General features: G+C 43.8%; 1 protein-coding gene across 2 annotated transcripts in view; it reads right to left on the bottom strand.

Moving 5' to 3' along the window:
• ADAMTSL1 (ADAMTS like 1) overlaps positions 1-21,066 on the bottom strand; it is a 505,954-nt gene that overhangs the window by 89,151 nt on the left and 395,737 nt on the right. For both annotated transcript variants that reach the window (XM_081176059.1, XM_081176060.1), the window contains one exon: positions 10,677-10,806. In XM_081176059.1, coding sequence (XP_081032185.1) covers positions 10,677-10,806 — 130 coding nt within the window. The remainder of the gene's footprint in view (positions 1-10,676; positions 10,807-21,066) is intronic.

Below are 21,066 nucleotides of genomic sequence, written 5' to 3' on the forward strand. Positions count from 1 at the left end.
TGGACAAACACCGGCTCCCCCGGCCTGAAAGCGAGATGAGCACCACAACCCCAGAGTCACCTTTGACTGGACTTAACTGTCCAGGGATCCTTTACCTTTTTTAAAAACAACAACAACAACAATATTTCTAGCTGCTGAGAGTAAGTGACTTATGAGTTCCTTGCCATGTGTGCAGTTCCCCTTTGTCACATATACAGCACAGGTCAATGACCTACCCCCAACAACACAATAATCAATAAGGCTAACCTGACACAACAACACCCCCCCATACAAACAAACCATACTGTAACCAAGTGAATACAACCAATCAAACCCTGGACCCTCCAATCTCTCACAATGCCAATAGAAACAAATAGATATATAAATAAAGGACCTAGCCATGCGATACTGGCATAAAAACCCTGCACAAACACTATGCAATAGAATGAAAAGATAATCACCCCCCCAACCCTCTCTTTCTCTCCCCCCGCTTCCTCTAAAGTCTATGACAGTAACGTCTCATACCAAATGTAAACAAACTGGATTTCAAAGTGGGCACCCAACAAACTTATTTAACCCCCAGGTCAATCACAAACTTGATTTCAAGAGCAATTGCAGAGATTCCTGCCTGGGCAAGGTACGTGAGGAATTTCAATGGAAGAACAAAGGATAAGGCTAGTCTACTAAAGTTTTACAGGGCGTTGCACAAAAATACCGAACAAGTCCTGTTGAAAGCAATACATATTGCGAGTGCTCCCCAGCCATATTTTGGCCTGTTCATCACATCTGCTCAAGTATATCTGTGGGCGATGAGCAGCAGCAATTCATTGTTGGCAATTGGTGTGAAACAAGCACTCATATGGACAGGTGGGATTCAAGGCACTCATAATGCAATAGTAGGAAAGCAGCAGCTTCCAGGAGGGTCTCGCAACATCCAGCTACAAGCCGAAGCAGCTCTGAAATGTTAGCCTAATTATTTACGGCCTGCCCCATTCCCAAAGACTTGGGGCAGATTAGGGCAATCATTCATGAACTCCCCAGAGCCATGCTATTTAAATACTGTATCTTTCTGTAACACAGACAACATACTTTTACACTTAAAGGCTGTAAAAGTGCCTGTCACTCTCAGATTTCAAACAGAAGCTCCTTAGGAAGTTTGGGGTTTTGTGCTGAGACTCAAGAGGGGAAGCACCTGTACACAATTCACACAGGATCCTGCCTGACACAGGGCCACAGCCATGGTAGATCACTTAAACTTGGACACGTGGGAACATAGGTTAACTACCGAAGCCTTGTTTGGTATCCTGGTTCCAGACAGCTCTTCCAGTTTTAAATGCGGACGTGGATATGCAGCAACGGCTAGTGAATATGCAAGATGAAAATGCCAGCACTGGCTGTCTTGCTGAATCTCTGTATAGCATACATAAATAAGCGATGCTCTGTATATTACATATAAGGAAGGGAAGTGATGCTCTAGAGTGAATGGAAAGGCAAAAAGGAGGGAGAAGTAAGTAATTTGGAGAGCAGAGAAGATGTCCACCCTTTCCCTGTAATCCCTTCTGTAGATATTGCATTTATAACTTTGGGGTGGTCTTCAGTACTAGTCCTACTCAGAACAGACCCATTAAAGTTAATGCACATGGCCAACTTAGGTTCTTAAATTACAATGGGTTTGCTCTAAGCAGGAGTTAGTAGAATACAACCTTTGGTTTGTATGCACCAAAATCTGGACTAATATCTAAGGAATTTCCCCATCAGTGCCTCCAGGTTATTAGTATTTTGCAGGGCAGGTGTGGTTGTGGGTGTGTTCAAGTGCATATCATAACTTTAGGTTTGTGCGTTCAAAGTGAATTAAAGCACCCTGTTGCCTTGGTGAAACCAATCCACTTAAAAAAAACACACCAGCTGGACCTTTCCCATTTGACATGATGGAGAGTGAGAAATTGGAAAGTGAGAGATCAATGGATGACTAGTGTGAAGATGTGTTAACATTGCACAAGCAAATCAGGATGAATGCTCATTTTCATATAACTGACTCATAAACATATCAGAATGAATGCTAAAAAAAAAAAAGGCCAGGCATAGTCTAACTACTGCATAAGCTTTCTGCAAGCAAATCAGGATGAATGCAGAATAAACAGATTGTTTGGAGGAGGCCTAACCCTCCACAAACTCAGTGGGGCTTACTTCCGGGTTCCCCTATACCCCTTCTGAATCCTGTGCAGTGTTGTACCTGCACATCGGATCCAGAGGCAATCCACTGTCCCCAATCTTTCCATGTGGATGTAGGAGATTAAACACTGTGTCTGTGTCAGCAGTAGCTGGGTGGCGAGGTTGAGATTCTTAAGCGCTCTTTTGTGAGTCTGCTATTCGTGACTTACTTTCTGCATCTTGCATGGGAGTGACTGGGAGCGGCTGCTGGGACCATATAACACCGATCCTAAAGGATCGTCATTGGCTCCCAGTACGTTTCCGAGCACAATTCAAAGTGTTGATGCTGACCTTGAAAGCCCTAAATGGCCTCCACTCTGTATGCTTGAAGGAGCGTCTCCACCCCCATTGTTCAGCCCAGACACTGAGGTCCTCCTCCGAGGGTCTTCTGGTGGCTCCCTCACAGCGAGAAGCAAAGTTACAGGGAACCAGGCAGAGGGCCTTCTCGGTAGTGGCCCCTGCCCTGTGGAATACCCTCCCATCAGATGTCAAGGAAATAATCAGAGACTTTTAGAAGACATCTGAAGGCAGCCCTGTTTAGGGAAGTTTTTTTAGGGATTGATGTTTTTAGATACGTTGTAAGCCACCCAGAGTGGCTGGGGAAACCTAGCCAGATGGGTGAGGTATAAATAATATAATTATTCTTATTAAAGAGTAATCATTTTAACACAAACCAAGCATTGTTCATAGCAAGATTACTCAGTTGCGAGACTGTTCAAGACGGCTTGCAGAATGCTGAAACCAGATTCAAATGAATAAAGACTATCACTGTTTCAGGATATACCCAGACTTTTAAAACTGATTTTATTATTGGCTTGGTTTTGCAAAAAGTGTCTCCCCCCCACTTCTTCAGCACTGGCAGAAAAATATTTCCTTTTGTGTTCAGAAGAACAAATTCCTTCTGCCAAGAGAGTAAATTTATACTCGGGGAAACTGAGAACATATTTAAAGAGGAAACAAAGAATAAGAGGTAGAGGTACAATATATGGAGGGGAGACAGCCTTCCAAATATTTGAAAATATTAGGTGGCAGTGAGTATTAGGTTCTCTTTAGAAAGGGCATTAGGAAACAGAGACAGATTGAAGCAAGGTGCGGGGACAAGAAAACCATCCGTTCCAAGACAAGTAAAATGAAGGAAAATTGGTCACTGTATAGTTCTTAGTTTGGCTTTCAACTCGTGATCATATATGCTGCCAATCAAAGAGGGAGAAGCGGGTGGAGGGGGATGAAGTCAAATTACACTGCAAGGAAAACACAACGTTTTCTTCATGCCTCGGCACTACAAGTTTATCACCAGACAGGTACCTGTGTGCACAAGGATCATCAACAAAGATGAGCGATATGATGCCTTTTGAAGCGAGAAGAAAAAAGAGTGCCTAGAAGTCATTCCTATAATAAATCATTTACAGATGTGCTCCGATATTTTGTGAACACATTGACAAGGAATTTAACACGCACCAAATCCAGTGAAGATTAAAACATCTACATGTACAAATCTGGGTAATATAGCTGGAGTGACTTTTTAGCATATATATTTTAAACATTTATTTAAAATCAAATCCAACCGGACACAGGCTAGAAGAAGACGTGAATGTTTGCTGGGGAGGGTTTTTCCACTTGGCTCATTCAGCACATCTCAGCACCACAAACGACACCTGCCCACAGCTAAGCCTACGCTGAACACTCTCTCCATGCCCACCTGACTTCAGATGGTGGTGACAGCAGAGCAAGAGCACAAGACACTCCCATACAAACAAATTAGGGTGTAACACTATGAAGGTTACAGGGAACCAGGCAGAGGGCCTTCTCGGTGGTGGCACCTGCCCTGTGGAACGCCCTCCCACCAGATGTCAAGGAAATAAACAACTATCTAACTTTTAGAAGACATCTGAAGGCAGCCCTGTTTAGAGAAGTTTTTAATGTTTGATGCTTTATAGTGTTTTTAATATTCTGTTGGGAGCCGCCCAGAATGGCTGGGGAAACTTATGCAGCTTTAAACTTAAAACTGTTTAATTAACACACACACACACACACACCAGCTTTAATTCTAGCCCATCAAGGTTCCTCCTTTAAGAATCCTGGAATCCTAGACTTGTAGAGTTGGAAAGACTCCAGAGGATAATCTAGTCCAACCCTCTGCAATGCAGGAATCTCAGCTAGATCGCACATGACAGATGGCCACCCAAGCTCTCCTTAAAAACCTGCAAGGAAAGAGAGTCCTCTTGTAGGAGTTGGTTCCACTGTTGAACAGCTCTTACAGCTTAAAAGTTCTTCCTGATGTTTAGTTGGAATCTCCTTCCTTGTAACTTGAAGCCTTTGGTTTGGTGGTTCTACTCTCCTGAGCAGGAGAAAACAAGCTTGCTCCCTCTTCCATGTGACAGCCCTTGAGATATTTGAAGAAGGCTGTCATATCTCCTCTCAGTTTCTTCTTTACTAGGCTAAACCCAGTTCCCTTAACCATTCATCCTTGTGGTGCAGACATGAGAAATGCACCAAGTTCTTCAGCGTTCTCCAAAAACCCACTACTTATTTTTTAAAAGAGCACCACTTTCTTGGGCTCCATGATCACTGCAGATGGTGACAGCTGTAACGAAATTAAAAGATGCCTGCTTCTTGGGAGAAAAGCAATGATAAACCTAGACAGCATCTTAAAATGCAGAGACATCACCTTGCTGACAAAGGTCCGTATAGTAGTTAAAGCTATGGTTTTCCCAGTAGTGATGTATGGAAGTGAGAGCTGGACCATAAAGAAGGCTGATCGCCGAAGAATCAATGCTTTTGAATTATGGTGCTGGAGGAGACTCTTGAGAGTCCCAGGGACTGCGTGAAGTTCAGACCTATCCATTCTTAAGGAAATCAGCCCTGAGTGCTCACTAGAAGCACAGATCATGAAGCTGAGGCTCCAAGACTTTGGCCACCTCATCAGAAAAGAAGACTCCCTGGAAAAGACCCTGATGTTGGGAAAGATGGAGGGCACAAGGAGAAGGGAATGACAGAGGAAGAGATGGTTGGATAGTGTTTTCAAAGCTACTAGCATGAGTTTGACCAAACTGCGGGAGGCAGTGGAAGACAGGAGTGCCTGGCGTGCTCTGGTCCATGGGGTTACGAGATGTCGGACACGACTAAACATCTAAACAACAATCACTTATGATCTAAAAGTAACAGAATTACAATACAGCAAAAACTGTGTTTGAGATTATAGAGCTACAATGGACAGGTGCTTAACTGTGAATGACTTTAGATTAAGAGGGCTGGAACTCCTACATAAAAAGGGAAGCAACTGTGGATTATGGGTCAGAGGGCCACACTAGGAGCCTGAATTCAAATCCTGACTTAGCCATGAAGCTCACTGCGTGACCTTGGGCCAGTCACTGTTTCTCAGCCTAACCTCCCTCACAGAGTTGTTGAGAGGATAAAAAATGGGATGTAGGGTGTGTATGCCACCCAGGACTCATTGTTTAAGAAATATTCAATATTGTACATATTTTGCATAATTGCAAATAATATTATTTGTTCCACTATCAGCTCTACTGTGATCAGTGGGGTGTAGTGGATATTCACAGCTGGTAATCTTGGTGTGGGTGGGAGGCCCTTACCACGTGACAAACTAATGTACCTCGCAAGGTTATTGAGAGGATGTGTACAATGCAAGCAAACATGTACATTCCTGAGCTTGTTGATGAAAGGTATGATTCATATGTAGTTAAACTAAAACAGGTCTCCCCCCAAAAGGTATCCCTTTTCAGCCTAATAAAATGGTATGACACCCTTGACATACAATTTTTTTTTTTTTGCAGGCATTAAGGTTAACAAAACAGCATTTGTCTCTTCCAACACCTCATTATTTTCATTACACCACAGACAGGAAGCAAGCAAGCAGGGGGTGAGGAGGGGGAAAAGCCATTTTGGCATTTGAAGCTACAGGATTTCACACCCACCCACCCACCCTCCTTCCAGCCCCACAGGGAGAGCCTCAGCCTAAGGTTTCCAGCTGATCCTTACGGTGACTCCTCAGAAGGGCTTTCTAACACGTTCCTGCTCATGCCAGCTCTGTGTGTCCTGATTTAAAGGGGAAACTTTGAGCGACTTCTGTGTCCAGAATTACCAGAGGTCTTGCCTTCTGTTGTTCTAATTCGCTTTCCAAAGCTCCTTTCTCCCCTCTTTTAGTTGCATAAATCTGGAACCACGAGGAGGAATGCCTTCTGTTGCTCTACCTCAGGTAAAAAATTGTATTAGGCCAGTAAATCCACACAAGATGTGTGCAAACTTCATTTGTCTCTGTACCTGTGTGTTTGAACATATCTTAAGACATGAGTCTGTATCATCCATATTTATTTATTTATTTTGGGGGGGAGGACAAGGCCAGTGCCTGCAGAATGGCAAGGGAGAATGAGGCACTGTCAAGCCAACCTCAGACCCTCCATGTGCACCTATTTCTCAGGGATAGCCCCAGATTTACAGAAACCAACCTGGTTTCTGCTTTGATCCCAGAATGTCCTGCTTTTCCTTAGGACGTCCCTATTTTGATCAGAGAAATGTTGGAGGGTATAGAGTTATGCGACCCCCCGAGATAAGGAGATAAGTAACTATACAAGCTTTAGAAGACATCTGAAGGAGGCCCTGTTTGAGGAAGTTTTTAAAAAAATGTTTAATGTTTTATGATAAATAAAAAAAAATTATCCAGTAGCACCTTAAAGACCAACTAAGTTTGTTCTGGGTATGAGCTTTCGTGTGCATGCACACTTCTTCAGATACCATGCACATGAAAGCTTATACCCAGAAGAAACGTGGTTGGTCTCTAAGGTGCTACTGAACAATTTTTAAATTTTTAAATTTATTTTGACTGCATCAGACCAACACAGCTACCTACCTACCTGAATGTTTTATTATGTTTTTATATATGTTGGAAGCTGCCCAGAGTGGCTGGGGCAACCGAGTCAGGTGGGCGGGGTATAAATAATAAAATGATGATGATGATGATGATGATGGAATAGGACACCTGCCATTTTACTTGCAACCAGCCGAGGTGAGGGTGGGGCGGCTCTGCTTCTCATTGGCTTTGGTTCCAACTAATGCTGGTTCTCTGCCCTCCCAGTTCCAGTCGGCACCAGTCACCACTGGCTTCATATTTATGTACATAATTCTGTGTCTATTAGCCAACTGTTAAGAGAAAATACTTGATAAATAGTCCATGTTTTCTTATAGCTTTCTCTTGATAAATCAGAGGAGAATGGGGGAAAGTCTCAATTCTGCAGACACAAGCAACCAGAACCACAAAAAATAAGGAACTGATGTTCCCCAGCACAAATCAGTCTTATAATGGAGGAGGTCAGGTGTTTACTACTCTGGGGTTGACCTTGTCAGAGTTCTGAGATTTATCAGTCCTGTCCTGGAATTATCAAACTGCTGTTGCAGACTCTTTCTCCCTGTTCTCAGAAGAACCATAAAGTTTGAGAAAGAGCTGTGTACAGAAGGGAAATCTTTCCTTTCCCCCCTTTTTGCTGTTCCTGGAACTTTGTGAGCTGTTTCCCCCCGTGTGTGTCTGTTCTCTGCTATTCAGTTATTTGCACAGGAATAAACGTTTAGTTCTGAAAGTATGTTAAGAACAAAGCGGCAGAAATTGACTGGAATTTCCTTCATTTTCATCCATCTGGCTTTCATTGCCTGCTCCTCTTTCCTCCTACTCACCCACCCACCCAAATCTTTTTAGCACATGCTGACCAAAGATGCAGGGGGGATATTTCAAAAAAATATAATTCATAACACCCACCGTGGAAATCTTTCATGCACTTGGTAGCACTCCCTGTCTTTCCAAAGACTACTCATGCCTTCACGGTTGTCAAGAAACAAGATTATGTTATAAGCCATGCATTTAAGAAAGGTGTCAAATGCTGCTTATATTAAGTCAATGCACCTTTTTACAGAACTATAAAGATTCAAGGGACATCTCTTATTTCAAATGGCAGTGCTGGTTAAGTTGCATGGACACCACAAAAAACTCTAAAAATCTTTTAAGGGTGCAACTGAAATCCCTGATCTGCCATGCTAGGATGGTGATGGGTATCCTAGACTAGAGCAGCCTTATCTTCTGCTGCCATTGACTTCCCTCTCCCACCCACCAAAAGTACAGGCAGAGCTGGAATTACCACTGGCGGTCCCAAACCCAGTTGCAACTTTCCTTGGTGTAACCCTCCTCTGGGTATGAACTCACCAAAGTACCCCCTTAGAGTGCTTCGAAAATCCAAGCGAGTGGAATAATATGTTTCTGGTCAGTACAAATTCCTCTTCTGTTGAAGAGGGAAATTGTTTCAGTTTCACTGATGGCATGCTTTAGCTTATGAAGTCATCTGCCAGAGATGCTTCAGAAAGAGAATATCCTATCTCAAGGGGAAGGGGATTTGTCTGTTGCCTGCCTGCAGGTAATCCTCTCTGCACTGATGCATCTGCAAAGGGACCTCTGAGCATATGCCAGTACTGTGCACAGGATTCTGGGGTTCAGAGGTGTACACTAAATTAATGTGAGCCTAGAATGCACCCAACAACATTTGCTTCTAGGGAAACTTGAAGAAATCCCAGAGTTCCTTGAAATGCAGCTTGTAAGACCCTGGATCAGAACATTCATTGCCTCATTTATAGGGCAAGGAAACTATGATTCTATAGTTTACTCCTGACTTGCAGGAAATGCAGCATTAGTAGATATATGGCCGAAAGATATCCATGTGGTAACATGAGAATCAGATGCATCCCTCACCCAGCAAATGTCTGAATTTTTTAAAAAACCAAACACTTGTGTGAACTTTTCACGTGTGGACAATTTCACACACTATGTGGACTTTGCAGCAGAAAATAATAATTATATGTGGAAGGGAGGTATGTGTTGGGAAAATGTCCAGGAGCTTCAGAAAACTGTGGTTCCTGTGTATTTTCACAAGCGCACCCCTCCTCCACATGTTACAGTGGTCTCAAAAGGGAGACACACTAGTTGGTTTGCTATTGAATATATATTGATCCAATTTTGCTGCGGCACATTTAAGGGATCACAGAAGATGAAAATCTGATTGCTGAACCAACGTCTCAGCAAAAGTTGAAGCCGACACCTGCATAACGCTCTTATGTTTAAATATATTTAATTCCGCAAGCGTTCTGTATTAAGCAGGCCTCCAAGTTCTCACACTCAAATGTTCTCTGTTTCAAAAAGAACCCGAAAAAAGGACAGAGCAAGTAAAAGCAGGGCTGTTTTCCTTGCTCCTATTTCTTCCCACTTTCCTTCTCAGCTGGGGAGACCAGCCAATATGGTACTGAAGATACCAAGGCTGAGCACTTGGTAGGAAAGGAAAACATTCTCGGCAAATCCTGGGAACTGTAACTTGCCCCTCACAAAGCTATCCTTTCCAGCAAGCTTCATTGAACTATAGTTCCCAGGATTATCTAGGTGTGGGTGAGTGCTTTAAGTGTTATGTTATGTATGCAGCCCCTGGCTCAAATGTACACTTGGCTGCAATGTTTGCTGGCTAACTTAGGGCTGGGAGAGAACTGTGTCTGAAATCTTGTAGGGCCATTGCTAGACAGTGTTGATGATACTGAGCTACATTGACCAATGATCTTACTCAGTATAAGGCAGCCTCCTCTGCAAGCCTACAGCGTTTAAGGCACAGGCAGATGGGCAGGCAGGAAAATGAGTGAGGCCTCTGGCGAGGAAATAGATGAGAGGGCTTGCTTTGGAATCCACCCTAAATTTGATGGAATTTCTGAGCCTCCAGCTACCTACATACTAACAACCCTGAATAGATTCAGGTGAAACAATTCAATCATAAATCAGTGATATATGCCAGCATAAAGGGACCCCTGACCATTAGGTCCAGTCGTGGCCGACTCTGGGGTTGCGGCGCTCATCTCACTTTATTGGCCAAGGGAGCCGGCGTACAGCTTCCGGGTCATGTGGCCAGCATGACTGGCGAACCAGAGCAGCACATGGAAACACCGTTTACCTTCCCGCCAGAGCGGTACCTATTTATCTACTTGCACTTTGACATGCTTTTGAGCTGCTAGGTTGGCAGGAGCAGGGACTGAGCAATGGGAGCTCACCCCGTTGCGGGGATTTGAACTGCTGACTTTCTGATCGGCAAGTCCTAGGCTCTGTGGTTTAACCCACAGCGCCACCCTCATCCCATATCCCAGCATATGTTGTCCCAATTTTGCTAGACTCAGTGGCCCACCTCAAATACGATTTGGTATAACGAAAATTTAGTTTCGGGACACTGTAGGCCAACAGTTCTTCTTCTTCTTCTTCTTCTATAGAGTGACTGGCTAGCTCAGTCGGCAGAGGGTTGTGGGTTCAAGCTCCACGTTGGGCAAAAAAGATTCCTGCATTGCAGGGGGTTGGAAGAGATGACCTCAGGGGTCCCTTCCAACTCTACAGTTCTGAGACATTATGATTCTGTGACTTCTATATGCCTAACTGAAGAAAAGAGCAAAGAACAGCCTACCTTGGGGGGCAAGGCTCCAGGTTACAAGCTTTCAGCAACTGTGGGGGACGCTGGCTGCTCACGCACAGATTTTCATCGGCAAACTCTCTTGTCTGTTTATTCAGGCAAGCCACTACTGCCTCTTGAACACCTGCAAACACACACACACAATTACGTCAAAATAAAATTTAATGTAACAGAATCAGGGCGGAAAAATCACAGTCAGCGCCAGGAGAGGAAAGTGCGGACATGGCATCGGCAGGGGTCCTTCTGAGTTGTTGTGGAGTTCATTGCCTCCGGGAGATGAATCTGATACTCCTTGCTGTCGACAGGGCAGGATCACACCATGCTGCCACCCATGGAACAGGAAGGGAAAGCATAGTGTCAGATGTTGGGAGATCTGTTCCTTGTTACATCCTGTACCTGTATTAGGGTTGCAAAGGGACTGGAATTTCTTCACTGGCAAGCGGCAAATAAAAAAACAAAACAACCCCCACAGCTTTCGAATTCTTTTCTGATTAAGAAAACATCTCAATCTATTCACATTACAGTTCTTGGTTTACTCGGTTCATTCTTTCTGCAAAGAAAGTTTCTAGCTATGGAGCAAATGGTCTATGCACCAGGCGACACCGACAGCAGCATGGCCCTGTTCTCAGAACACCTGGAATAAGGTGCAGGTATTGGGAATTCAGGTTCTAAGCCTATCTGCACAAACTAAGGTCCAGTAAATCATCATCAAAACCTTTTATTGGCATCACATACAAACATCCAAAACAAATCAATACAGAATTTCCACTTCCTCAGCGGCACAAAACATTTGCTAAAAGAAAGGAGGCAGAGCAGTCAATCGTCACATCTCTTGGTCTCCAGGGAGATCAGACGTCTGCAGTGTATTTCGACAACAAAAAATGAAATTCCAATCTTTAAAAAGGGTGATAAAAAGCTGCCATCGAACTTTCAGCCAATAAGTCTATTGTCAAACATCGGGAAAGGTCCAGTAAATGCAGGTGTAAGTGGAACTTTGCTCCACCAAGCTAAATGGAACTGAAATGGCTTAGGGATTAATATCTCCTAACAATGTTGTTACATTCCAGCTACAACTATAAGACCAATGCAAAAAAATAATAAGTTTTTTAAAATCCTATTTACAAAAATTAAATTCACAGTGCAACCCTGTACCTGTCTTCACAACTGAGTTCAATAGGGTTTCCCTTCAGATAACCAGACATAGGATTGCAGTCTTAGGGCCAAACCAGGTACTTTCATTCTGCAGCGAGCAGCTATGTTATTTAATTTTTATGGTGGGGGAACTTCTCATCAGAGCCACAGGACATGGGAAAGGAAGGTTTACCACACCCTGCAAACATAATATTGTGAGGGGTGTGTGTGTGTGTGTGTGAGAGAGAGAGAGAGAGAGATGGAGAGAGGACACTCCCTAACTATTATTATACAGCCCTTTCCATAGGAGATATAGATGATAGATAGATGATAGATAGATAGATGGATATTTCCAGCTAGTGTGGTTCTGTATACAGTTCTGAAAAGCTACTGACAGTGCAGTTATATCTCAGAACTCAGGGCAGGTTAAAAATCCCCAAACTATCATTCTGCCCCATTCCCAAATGGGTTTTGCAGCACGTTGAGATTTCCCGCACATTTGCATAAGCAATGCCAGAAAAAGGCCATGGCAAGTGTAATGCATCCGCTGCCTATGTCTTGGCATCCACAAAGCACACACAAATGCTGGGCCAGATATGTTAATTAAGTGAAGCTAAAATATGCAAATTAACTGCAGCCCTCTAATATGTTTCCAGTGTTGCTCTCGGTGTGTTGACATAAAGTAGCCTGCCCCAGGCCTCAGGAAACCAGATGCAAGGCATTGTTTTCTCTGTGATGCAAGGCGAATGGGCCGCCTTCGCCCATGTGGCTAGACTGTCTCTGGGTAATTCAGGGGTCATCCAGTTGTGATTACAAGGCTTTATGGGATGGCAATGTTTAGCTTAGGAGAAACCTTTGGCATCACCTCCACCACAACAGTAAAAGCAGCAGCAGCAGCAGCAGCAGCAGCAATGCAGAGGTTCACCCACCAAAGCACCAAACTCTTTTGAAGATGACAGCATATTTACAAAAGCATCAGGCAAGCCTGAGAAGCCATGCTGAATGAGCAAAAACAACACTGCCACATGCATGGAAGCTACAATGCCTTGATTTATTTTTGTTTTTAACGCCAAAGCTTAAAAAGAAACACACCGCCTCTTTTTATAGTGCAGAATCAAAGCACGGCTCTTCAAAACGCTCCTTTGCTTTTCATCAGAGTCACAGAGCTGTGAGCACCAGCAGCCCTTGCCTGGTTTTATTCCCTACGGGCCGCTCGCTGGATAATGCAAAGCACTATCGCACCGTTGCACCACCAGCACCTCACTCTGAGCTGCAATGTTGGCCCGTAAACATGGGCAGGTATTCATGGGCAATGCAAAAAATTCTAGTCTTCCAAAATAAACGGCCAGGGACAGGTGCAAGGGACTAGAAGCAGAATGAGATCCGAGCTTCAGAGCACTCCATGCACTACATTTTTAGGTGTCTTTCTGTGGTGACCACCAACAAACTGACACCTAGGAGGAAATGCAGCTCCAAAAGGAAGGGCAAAATAGAACAACCATTTGCATGAAATATGCATATTGGCACCTGTCTGTTTCATGAGACAATGGAGGAATGTGCCTAGGTCAAGCTGTTGGAAGGTAGTGGTGCCTGCTGTGGCTGTAGAGACTAATACAGGGGAGACATGTTTTGTTGAAGCCGGGTGTGATGGGTCTGGAAGCCTTTCTCAAGGAATGCCTCTGTTCACTCACAGATATATTTACATACATCTTTATTTACATACAAATTTACAGGGTACAGAACATAGCTTCATGCATCCGAATCCTTGGTAGCAGATCCAGGAAGTGGGAGCTTTCTGCTCCTCCTCCAGCAGACCCTTTCGGAGAGGTGAGCCATTGCTGCAGCTGCCTTGCCAATCCACTTGTCCAGCTCCACATATGCATATGCTAAACATAAATCAACTATAGCTGGTCATGATGTGAACACATGACCGTTGTGCTTGCTGTCTAGAAACTAAAGGTTGATGGGCAATTTGAAGGTCACCACTCTCCCTTCTTAGGATTTGGCCCAGAAAGGCCCAGAAAGCCCTTCTTCATTTTTTTTTTAGTAAGATATTTATTACAAATTTTAAACAACAAACAAACCACCATACATATAAAATACCATCACCATACAACAAACAGAAAAAGTCAAAGCAAAATTAAGAAATAAACAAAGAATGAAAAAAGAATACAAGTAAAAAACAGTTGTTCATAAATCATATTTTCATAATCTTTGGACTTCCTCACATCGCCCTTCCCTGCGTTCTCAGTCATATAATTATAGACAGCAATTTATTACCTTATTTCAGTTCTTATTTTGTAAATCTCAAATATTATGTCCCAAATTTTAAATAATTTTATCATAGATTGAACTGCTCAGCTTGAACATAATATTACTTCAAATTTCATCATTTTCTTAAACATCACTTATTCTCATATATCTTACAACTAAATTGCTGATGCCGTGTTGTTTTCAATCGTGCATTCTCTTAGCATTCATACAGCTTATAATGTTTTTGTAAATAGTCTTTAAATTTTTTCCAGTCCTCTTCCACCGTCTCTTCTCCCAGGTCTCGAATTCTGCCAGTCATTTCAGCCAACTCCATGTAGTCTATCAGTTGCGTCTGCCATTCTTCCAGTGTGGGCAAATCCTGTGTCTTCCGATGCTTTGCGATGAGTATTCTTGCTGCTGTTGTTGCATACATAAAGAAAGTTCTATCCTTCTTTAACACCCCTTGGCCGACAATGCCCAGAAGGAAGGCCTCTGGTTTCTTAAGGAAGGTATACTTAAATACCTTTTTTAACTCATTGTAGATCAGAAAGCCCTTCTTCAGAATAGGGATGCTTTCAGATAGAGGACTTTCCTCCTTAAAGCATTATTATTATTATTATTATTATTATTATTATTATTATTATTTGTATACCGCCCTTCATCCAAAGATCTCAGGGCACTTCACAGAAGGATATGTGATTACTAGATATACGCTTAAAATTATAAAGTGTGAATGCAACAGACAAATGCTTGCAAACACGAAACACTTTTTTAATAAACATAATTTCTCTTATCTCTAATATCTTAATCTGTGCCCTGTAGACTACAACTCCCATCAGCCCCAGCCAGTATGGTCAATGGTCAGGAGTGATGGGAGTTGCAGCCGAAAGCTCTGGAAAGCACAAGTGTGGGGAAGGGTTAGAGGCAGCACTGGAGAAAATCCAGGGTGGTTTTTTGCACAGGCTTACTGCGGGCGGTAAGGTCTATGAGAGTGAAGAACAAGATACGGTGAGGATACACTCAAAGGTGTGGTAATAATGGGAGATGCTATTATTAAAGCAGCAGTCTTCCTAACAAGTTCACAGTGACAGGCTGAAGCCCATGGTGATGAGGTTATTGTCTCATTTGTCATTGTGTTACACATTTTTGTGTTGTGTGGCGAGTTCCCGCCTCCCCGCTCAGAAATAAATACATGAGACACGAGAATTCGAGTTAATGGGTCAAATTAGGCCACAACTTTATTGATTACAGGAATTGAGTGGTATTGGCTTAGGCATTGGTCCTATCAACTAACCAGCTTCAGCCTGCTTGCTTGAAGACCGGTAAGGGTTAACCACCAGTAGGGGAAGTCCCACTCATACACATCAACTAGGAGTTCCCCCGGGGCCACTGCTCGGGGGTGTGCCATGGGCCCACACCTCCATAGGCTTAGGACAAGGCCACGCCCCCCGAAAAAACCTGGTCAGCTGAGGTGCAGGAAAGAGGGATCCTCGGCCGCGCCAGCCGTAAATTAGGCAGGCCATGCCTCCCGGGCCAGCCGATTGGCTGGCCAGGGGGATGACGTGTCCGAGGATTCCCCTGAAAGCCAGCCCCCACGTGTGGGGGGAGGGGCGTGAAGCCCGCATCCCCACCTCCTCCCTAGCTCGGAAGTGACTTTTTTGTACTGTAAACTTCCAAGTGGTTAGAAAATGGAAGTTTCAGATCACTATTCACCCATCACAGCATGCGAAAACCTCCTTAGCAACTCCAGTCTGCCGTAGTTATGAACGTTTTCAAGCAGACTTCCTTGTGAATTCATAATGAAGTCAGAACTAAACCAATGAACTATTGTGTCCATTCATTTCAAGAGGAAGACAGGTTTTTTTGTAGTATCCTGTGACCTCAGACCATTCTCTGGCAGAAAGCACTGCTCTGAACTATGTGCTCCTTTATGCAGTTTTAGAAATGATAGGTGAGCCCATATTCTCCCTTGTCCTCAGACAAAACTAGAAAGTGGCAGGAAGAGATAGATAAGTAAAGGTGGGGACCTCCTATATGAAATGGCAACGGTGCATTTCCATTCTAAAAAAAATTTGCTTGTGTTTCAGACATTTTTCAATAGCTAGTAAAACATTCGAGATGCAGCACAGAACCAAGTAGCATGATAGTGATTTGTCCCTCTTGGAATGTTAGGATTAGATCTTGCAGCTTCCAACACAGATGAATTCAAAAACTGGAAAATACATATAACAAAGAAGCTGTACATTCCTTTCTAATGAGAAAATAAGCTGCTCAAAATGGGACGCAGAAAAGTCCTGGGCTTTCCACTTTCCAGGGTATTTGAGGCTCGAGTTTTAAAAATTATTGCTCACAATTTTAACATAATGAAGCTGGGTTTGTTTTTCCTTGAAAATCCCTCAAGTTTATGTCTGGGAAATTAAACTGCTACACGGAGCAAGGGGAGGACATGAATCTAAGTAGCTTTCAGTTCACTTTCAATATACCATCAAATAGGATTTGCTGTGTTTATATCTACCAGAATAGCATAATTGTTACATGATACTTGATGACAGCAGTGGAAGACGCAGCCACTTCATGAAGACTAAATTGTTAACTGGTTCCTTCTGGCTGCTACTCCTTCGAGGGTGAAGGGCTACTTCTACATGAATCAAATTTCATCTCCAGAGAGCACAAGAACAATAAAATTAACTTGATCTGTCATGCAACCGTGGAAACAAAATGATTATTTGGAACCTATTTATTCCATTTTAATTTGCTTAACAGAAAACGTTTCCCCCCAAAACATTCTGAATGCCAGTCATTTCGCAAACAATCAGATGGCATTGAATGGATCAAAGAAATGGTTCCTGCTACAGCCACATATTATCAGGTACAATAAATGTAACAAGAGATGCCGCTCCCAAGTTCTCTGTGGCAATGCTGTTCAGCAGACCGAGTGCTGGATGTGAATTTAACTCATGGAAACAAGTGGTTGCCATACAAAGGTCTTTATTTCCTACAAACCACTGCACTTTGATATGGAGTAGGACTGCTGCAATGTAGAGCCCGCGGCTCTCACAGTGTGTGTTATAGGCCTCCCCAAAGCGGTGTGCGGCAAGCACAACTGCTTCCCAGTTCAGACTTCCCAGTTCCTGACTGGGGTCAGGAACAAGAGGACAAACATTTCTTTTTCAATCAGTGCATGTCAGAAGCAGCACATCTGCTTGATGAGATGGTTGACAGCCAATGATGAAGCTCTCTATTTTAACTGGCTATCTTATTTTAAAAGATGCTGCGGTACTGTGTTGACCCGATCCCTCACTTTTCTAAGCTAATGCAAAAAAACCAGCAGCTAGACTGGTGATTAGGAGTTGCTGCCGGGACCATGTAACACCGGTCCTGAAAGACCTACATTGACTCACAGTACATTTCCAAGCACCAACACTGTCATAGTCTGGTTCATGGGCGATCAAAGTCCTGCTGGGGATGTCAGGACCGGGGGCAAGATGGCGGGGTGGGAGCAGGAATGGGGGTCCAGAAGCCAGAAGTCAGGAGCCAAGAATCCGAGGGTCAGAGAGCCGGGAGTCAAGAAGCCAAGAGTCTGAGTGTCAGGAAGCAAGGAATCAGAAAGCTGAGGTTCAAGGATCAGGAAGCAAGAAGCCAAACACAGCAAGGCAGGGAGTGTGTTGCTGTGGCAAAGGGCCAAAGGGAAATGCTGACCTTATATCCCTTCCTGGCTCTTGCCACCAGGTGCTGTGAGTTACCAATCTGCCTCACCTGTGTGGCTGCGCCTTGCCTCTTCAGAACAAACTTAGGAAGGCCCCAGTCCTGCAAAGTCCTATTGGTCACAGGGCCTGGCTCCTGCACGCACACCTGACAAACACTTGGAAGCCCTAAACCATGGGTCGGCAAACTAAGGCCCGGGGGCTGGATTCAGCCCAATTGCCTTCTGGATCCAGCCCACGGACAGTCTGGGAATCAATGCGTGGCTCGGCAGGTGGCAGTGGGTGCCAAGGAGATCATGGTGGAGCCTCTTTCCTAAACGGGAATGGAGCTTCCAGCCCTCATAACCTCTGGTGCAAAATTGACTGTGAGAGACCCAGGAGGACGCCCCTGCTCAGCACCTGAGGGCCCCAATCCTGCCACTCACCACCTGGCCCAGGGTGGGGCCTGATGGGCTCTATAAAGGACTGCTGCCGTCGCTCCTGCTGGACAGAGAGGGCTCCGTTTAGTTCAGTTTAGTGCTTTTTGTTTAAATTGCTGTTATTTTTTACCTATGTGATTTTAAACTGTGATATTAATGCTGTATTCTTAGTTTTAAATTTAGATTTATGTGGAAATTGTTTCCCATTTGGTTGTGTATTTTTTTGATGTGATTTATTTATTGTTTATGACTTTTGGAATGATGTAAATCTTGTTATGCTGTAAGCCACCTTGAGCATTGTTTTTTTAACTGTGGAAAGGTGGCATGTTGTTGTTGTTTAGTCATTTAGTCGTGTCCAACTCTTCATGACCCCATGGACCAGGGCACACCAGGCACTCCTGTCTTCCACTGCCTCCTGCAGTTTGGTCAAACTCATGTTAGTAGCTTTAAGAACACTGTCCAACCATCTCGCCCTCTGTCGTCCCCTTCTCCTTGTGCCCTCCATCTTTCCCAACATCGGGGTCTTTTCCAGGGAGTCTTCTCTTCTCATAAGGTGGCCAAAGTCTTGGAGCCTCAGCTTCAAGATCTGTCCTTCCAAGTGAGCACTCAGGGCTGATTTCCTTCAGAATGGATAGGTCTAAACTTCTTGCAGTCCATGGGACTTTCAAGAGTCTCCTCCAGCACAATAATTCAAAAGCATCAATTCTTCTGCGATCAGCCTTCTTTATGGTTCAGCTCTCACTTCCATGGAAAGGTGGCATACAAATAAAAAATGATGATGATGATTCTCCAGCTACCTAATGGTCCATCTCTAGGCATGCACTCATTCCATGCCTGTACTCATTCCACTTTGAGTTTTGACCTGGGTTTGGCGCGAAAGACTACACCTGGGGCTTCTTCTGGATTCAAGAAAGCATGTTGACCTGCTTTCAGAGCTCTGTAAATTAGGGTTGCCATACGTCCAGAATTTCCCAGACCCAGCCGGAATACGGCCTTCGAAAACAGTGTCTGGGAGGAAATAGCTGAAATGTCCAGGAAAACCCAGACACATGGCAACCCAGGTTGAAAGTCTAGTTTTTGGTGCAACAACTTTTGGGGGAGGGGATGGCTCAAGAACTTTGCCCCCCGCAAAGGCTCAACAAAGTTTGTGTCTGGATTTTTACTTTTTGAAATATGGCAACCCTATGCAAACTGTGTATGTGTCAGATTTGAGCGATGCTGCAGAGATAAATGTTTTCTGTGCCATTTTTAAACCCACTTCCCTATATTTACCTGAGAATGAGGTAGTAAGGGAAAGCGATGTTTTGGTCTGCTAGGGTACAGGAAGTGGGATAACCAAAGGAAGGAATGAATAATTATGAAACATTATTCACTTCGTGATAAAAATGTTCTTTTTCTATCATGCACAAGTTACTGCATTTTTCGTTCTATAAGACGCACACCAGACCATAAGACGCACCTAGTTTTTGGAGGAGGAGAACAAGAAAAAAAATATTCTGAATCTCAGAAGCCAGAACAGCAAGAGGGATTGCTGCGCAGTGAAAGCAGAGATCCCTCTTGCTGTTCTGGCTTCTGGGATAGCTGCGCAGCCTGCATTCGCTCCATAAGATCCACACACATTTCCCCCTACTTTTTAGGAGTGAAAAAGTAAGTCTTATAGAGGAAAAAATACGGTACTCAGAACCCATGAAATGCAAGCCATTTGTTACAATTCCTGTGTGGAAAACCCCCAACTTCAGAGGAGCTAAGGAATTTTAGGAACGGGACGTTTCTAATGGGCGTGATTTTCATAAGCAATTAGCAGAAAATGACTGAGTAGACCCAAATGGATTAGACACCATGTACATTAAACAATTCTCATAATATGCATAAATTGTGACCCTCCTTAACTTTTAACCTAAGTGCCAAACTTACTAGCTCCAGGCAATCTTTTCGCTGGTTATTTTTGCCATATGTTTTCTCTCTCTCTCCTTTACCCTGCACCGAGATCCAAGCTAATGTCATTTGCTAGTAAAAGCTATCAAAACCAGCTGAGTCTCCAGTAGATTCAGTAAAGAAATACATATGCAACAGCCCAACGCTTGGGATCCACATGTCTCTGCTTACAAAGCAGAAGTCAGGCAATGCAGAGCTAATGACACCTGATGCTTCCTGACTTAATCTTGCTCTTTAAAAATACGCTTCCCTGGCCCAAATGTAAGTGGTCAGCAGGAAATGTAAACAACCAGACTACTGCATTAGTCATATGAAAGACCCCAGCTGTGAATTCTGATACCTTCTAGATCCAAAATGGTATTACATCTGGACTTTATTTCGATAGTTCCCTCACAGAGCCACTCTTCCATTTCAAACAGAGAAAACAGAAGACCGAGGTCTGATTCTCACATTTCGGCTGCCACAGTCGAGCTGGTGGGACCATCCACACAGTACCCAAAATGTGCAGAAGGTGCTCATTTCATGGGTTATTGATGGATAGACGGAGTCGCTTTATATGCCACATTTATCCACATTTCCCATTAGCCAGCTGTGTGCCTTGTGAAAATCGGCTCTAATCCGCTGAATTGAAAAGCTCGGTTGGACAAAAACCCCTCTTCAGATTTTCCACACATCTAATAAGAACTAATTTAGTGGGTAAGGTTGTGTTTTTGCAAGGCACCGCTGTAGAACAATGAGAATAGCTCTTGGGCAGAGGGAAGGATTAATCAGTACACAATAAGATCAAAATGTGAGTCGGGTGACAGTGTGGATGCAGTTAGTTCAAATTAAGTCTGATTATAATCAATGAGGCACGTAAGGGACCCCTGACCGTTAGGTCCAGTTGCGGACGACTCTGGGGTTGCTGTGCTCATCCCACTTTATTGGCTGAGGGAGCCGGTG

This window comes from Podarcis bocagei (assembly GCF_964188305.1).
Source record: "Podarcis bocagei genome assembly, chromosome: 17".
In the NCBI taxonomy this organism is placed as follows: domain Eukaryota; kingdom Metazoa; phylum Chordata; class Lepidosauria; order Squamata; family Lacertidae; genus Podarcis; species Podarcis bocagei.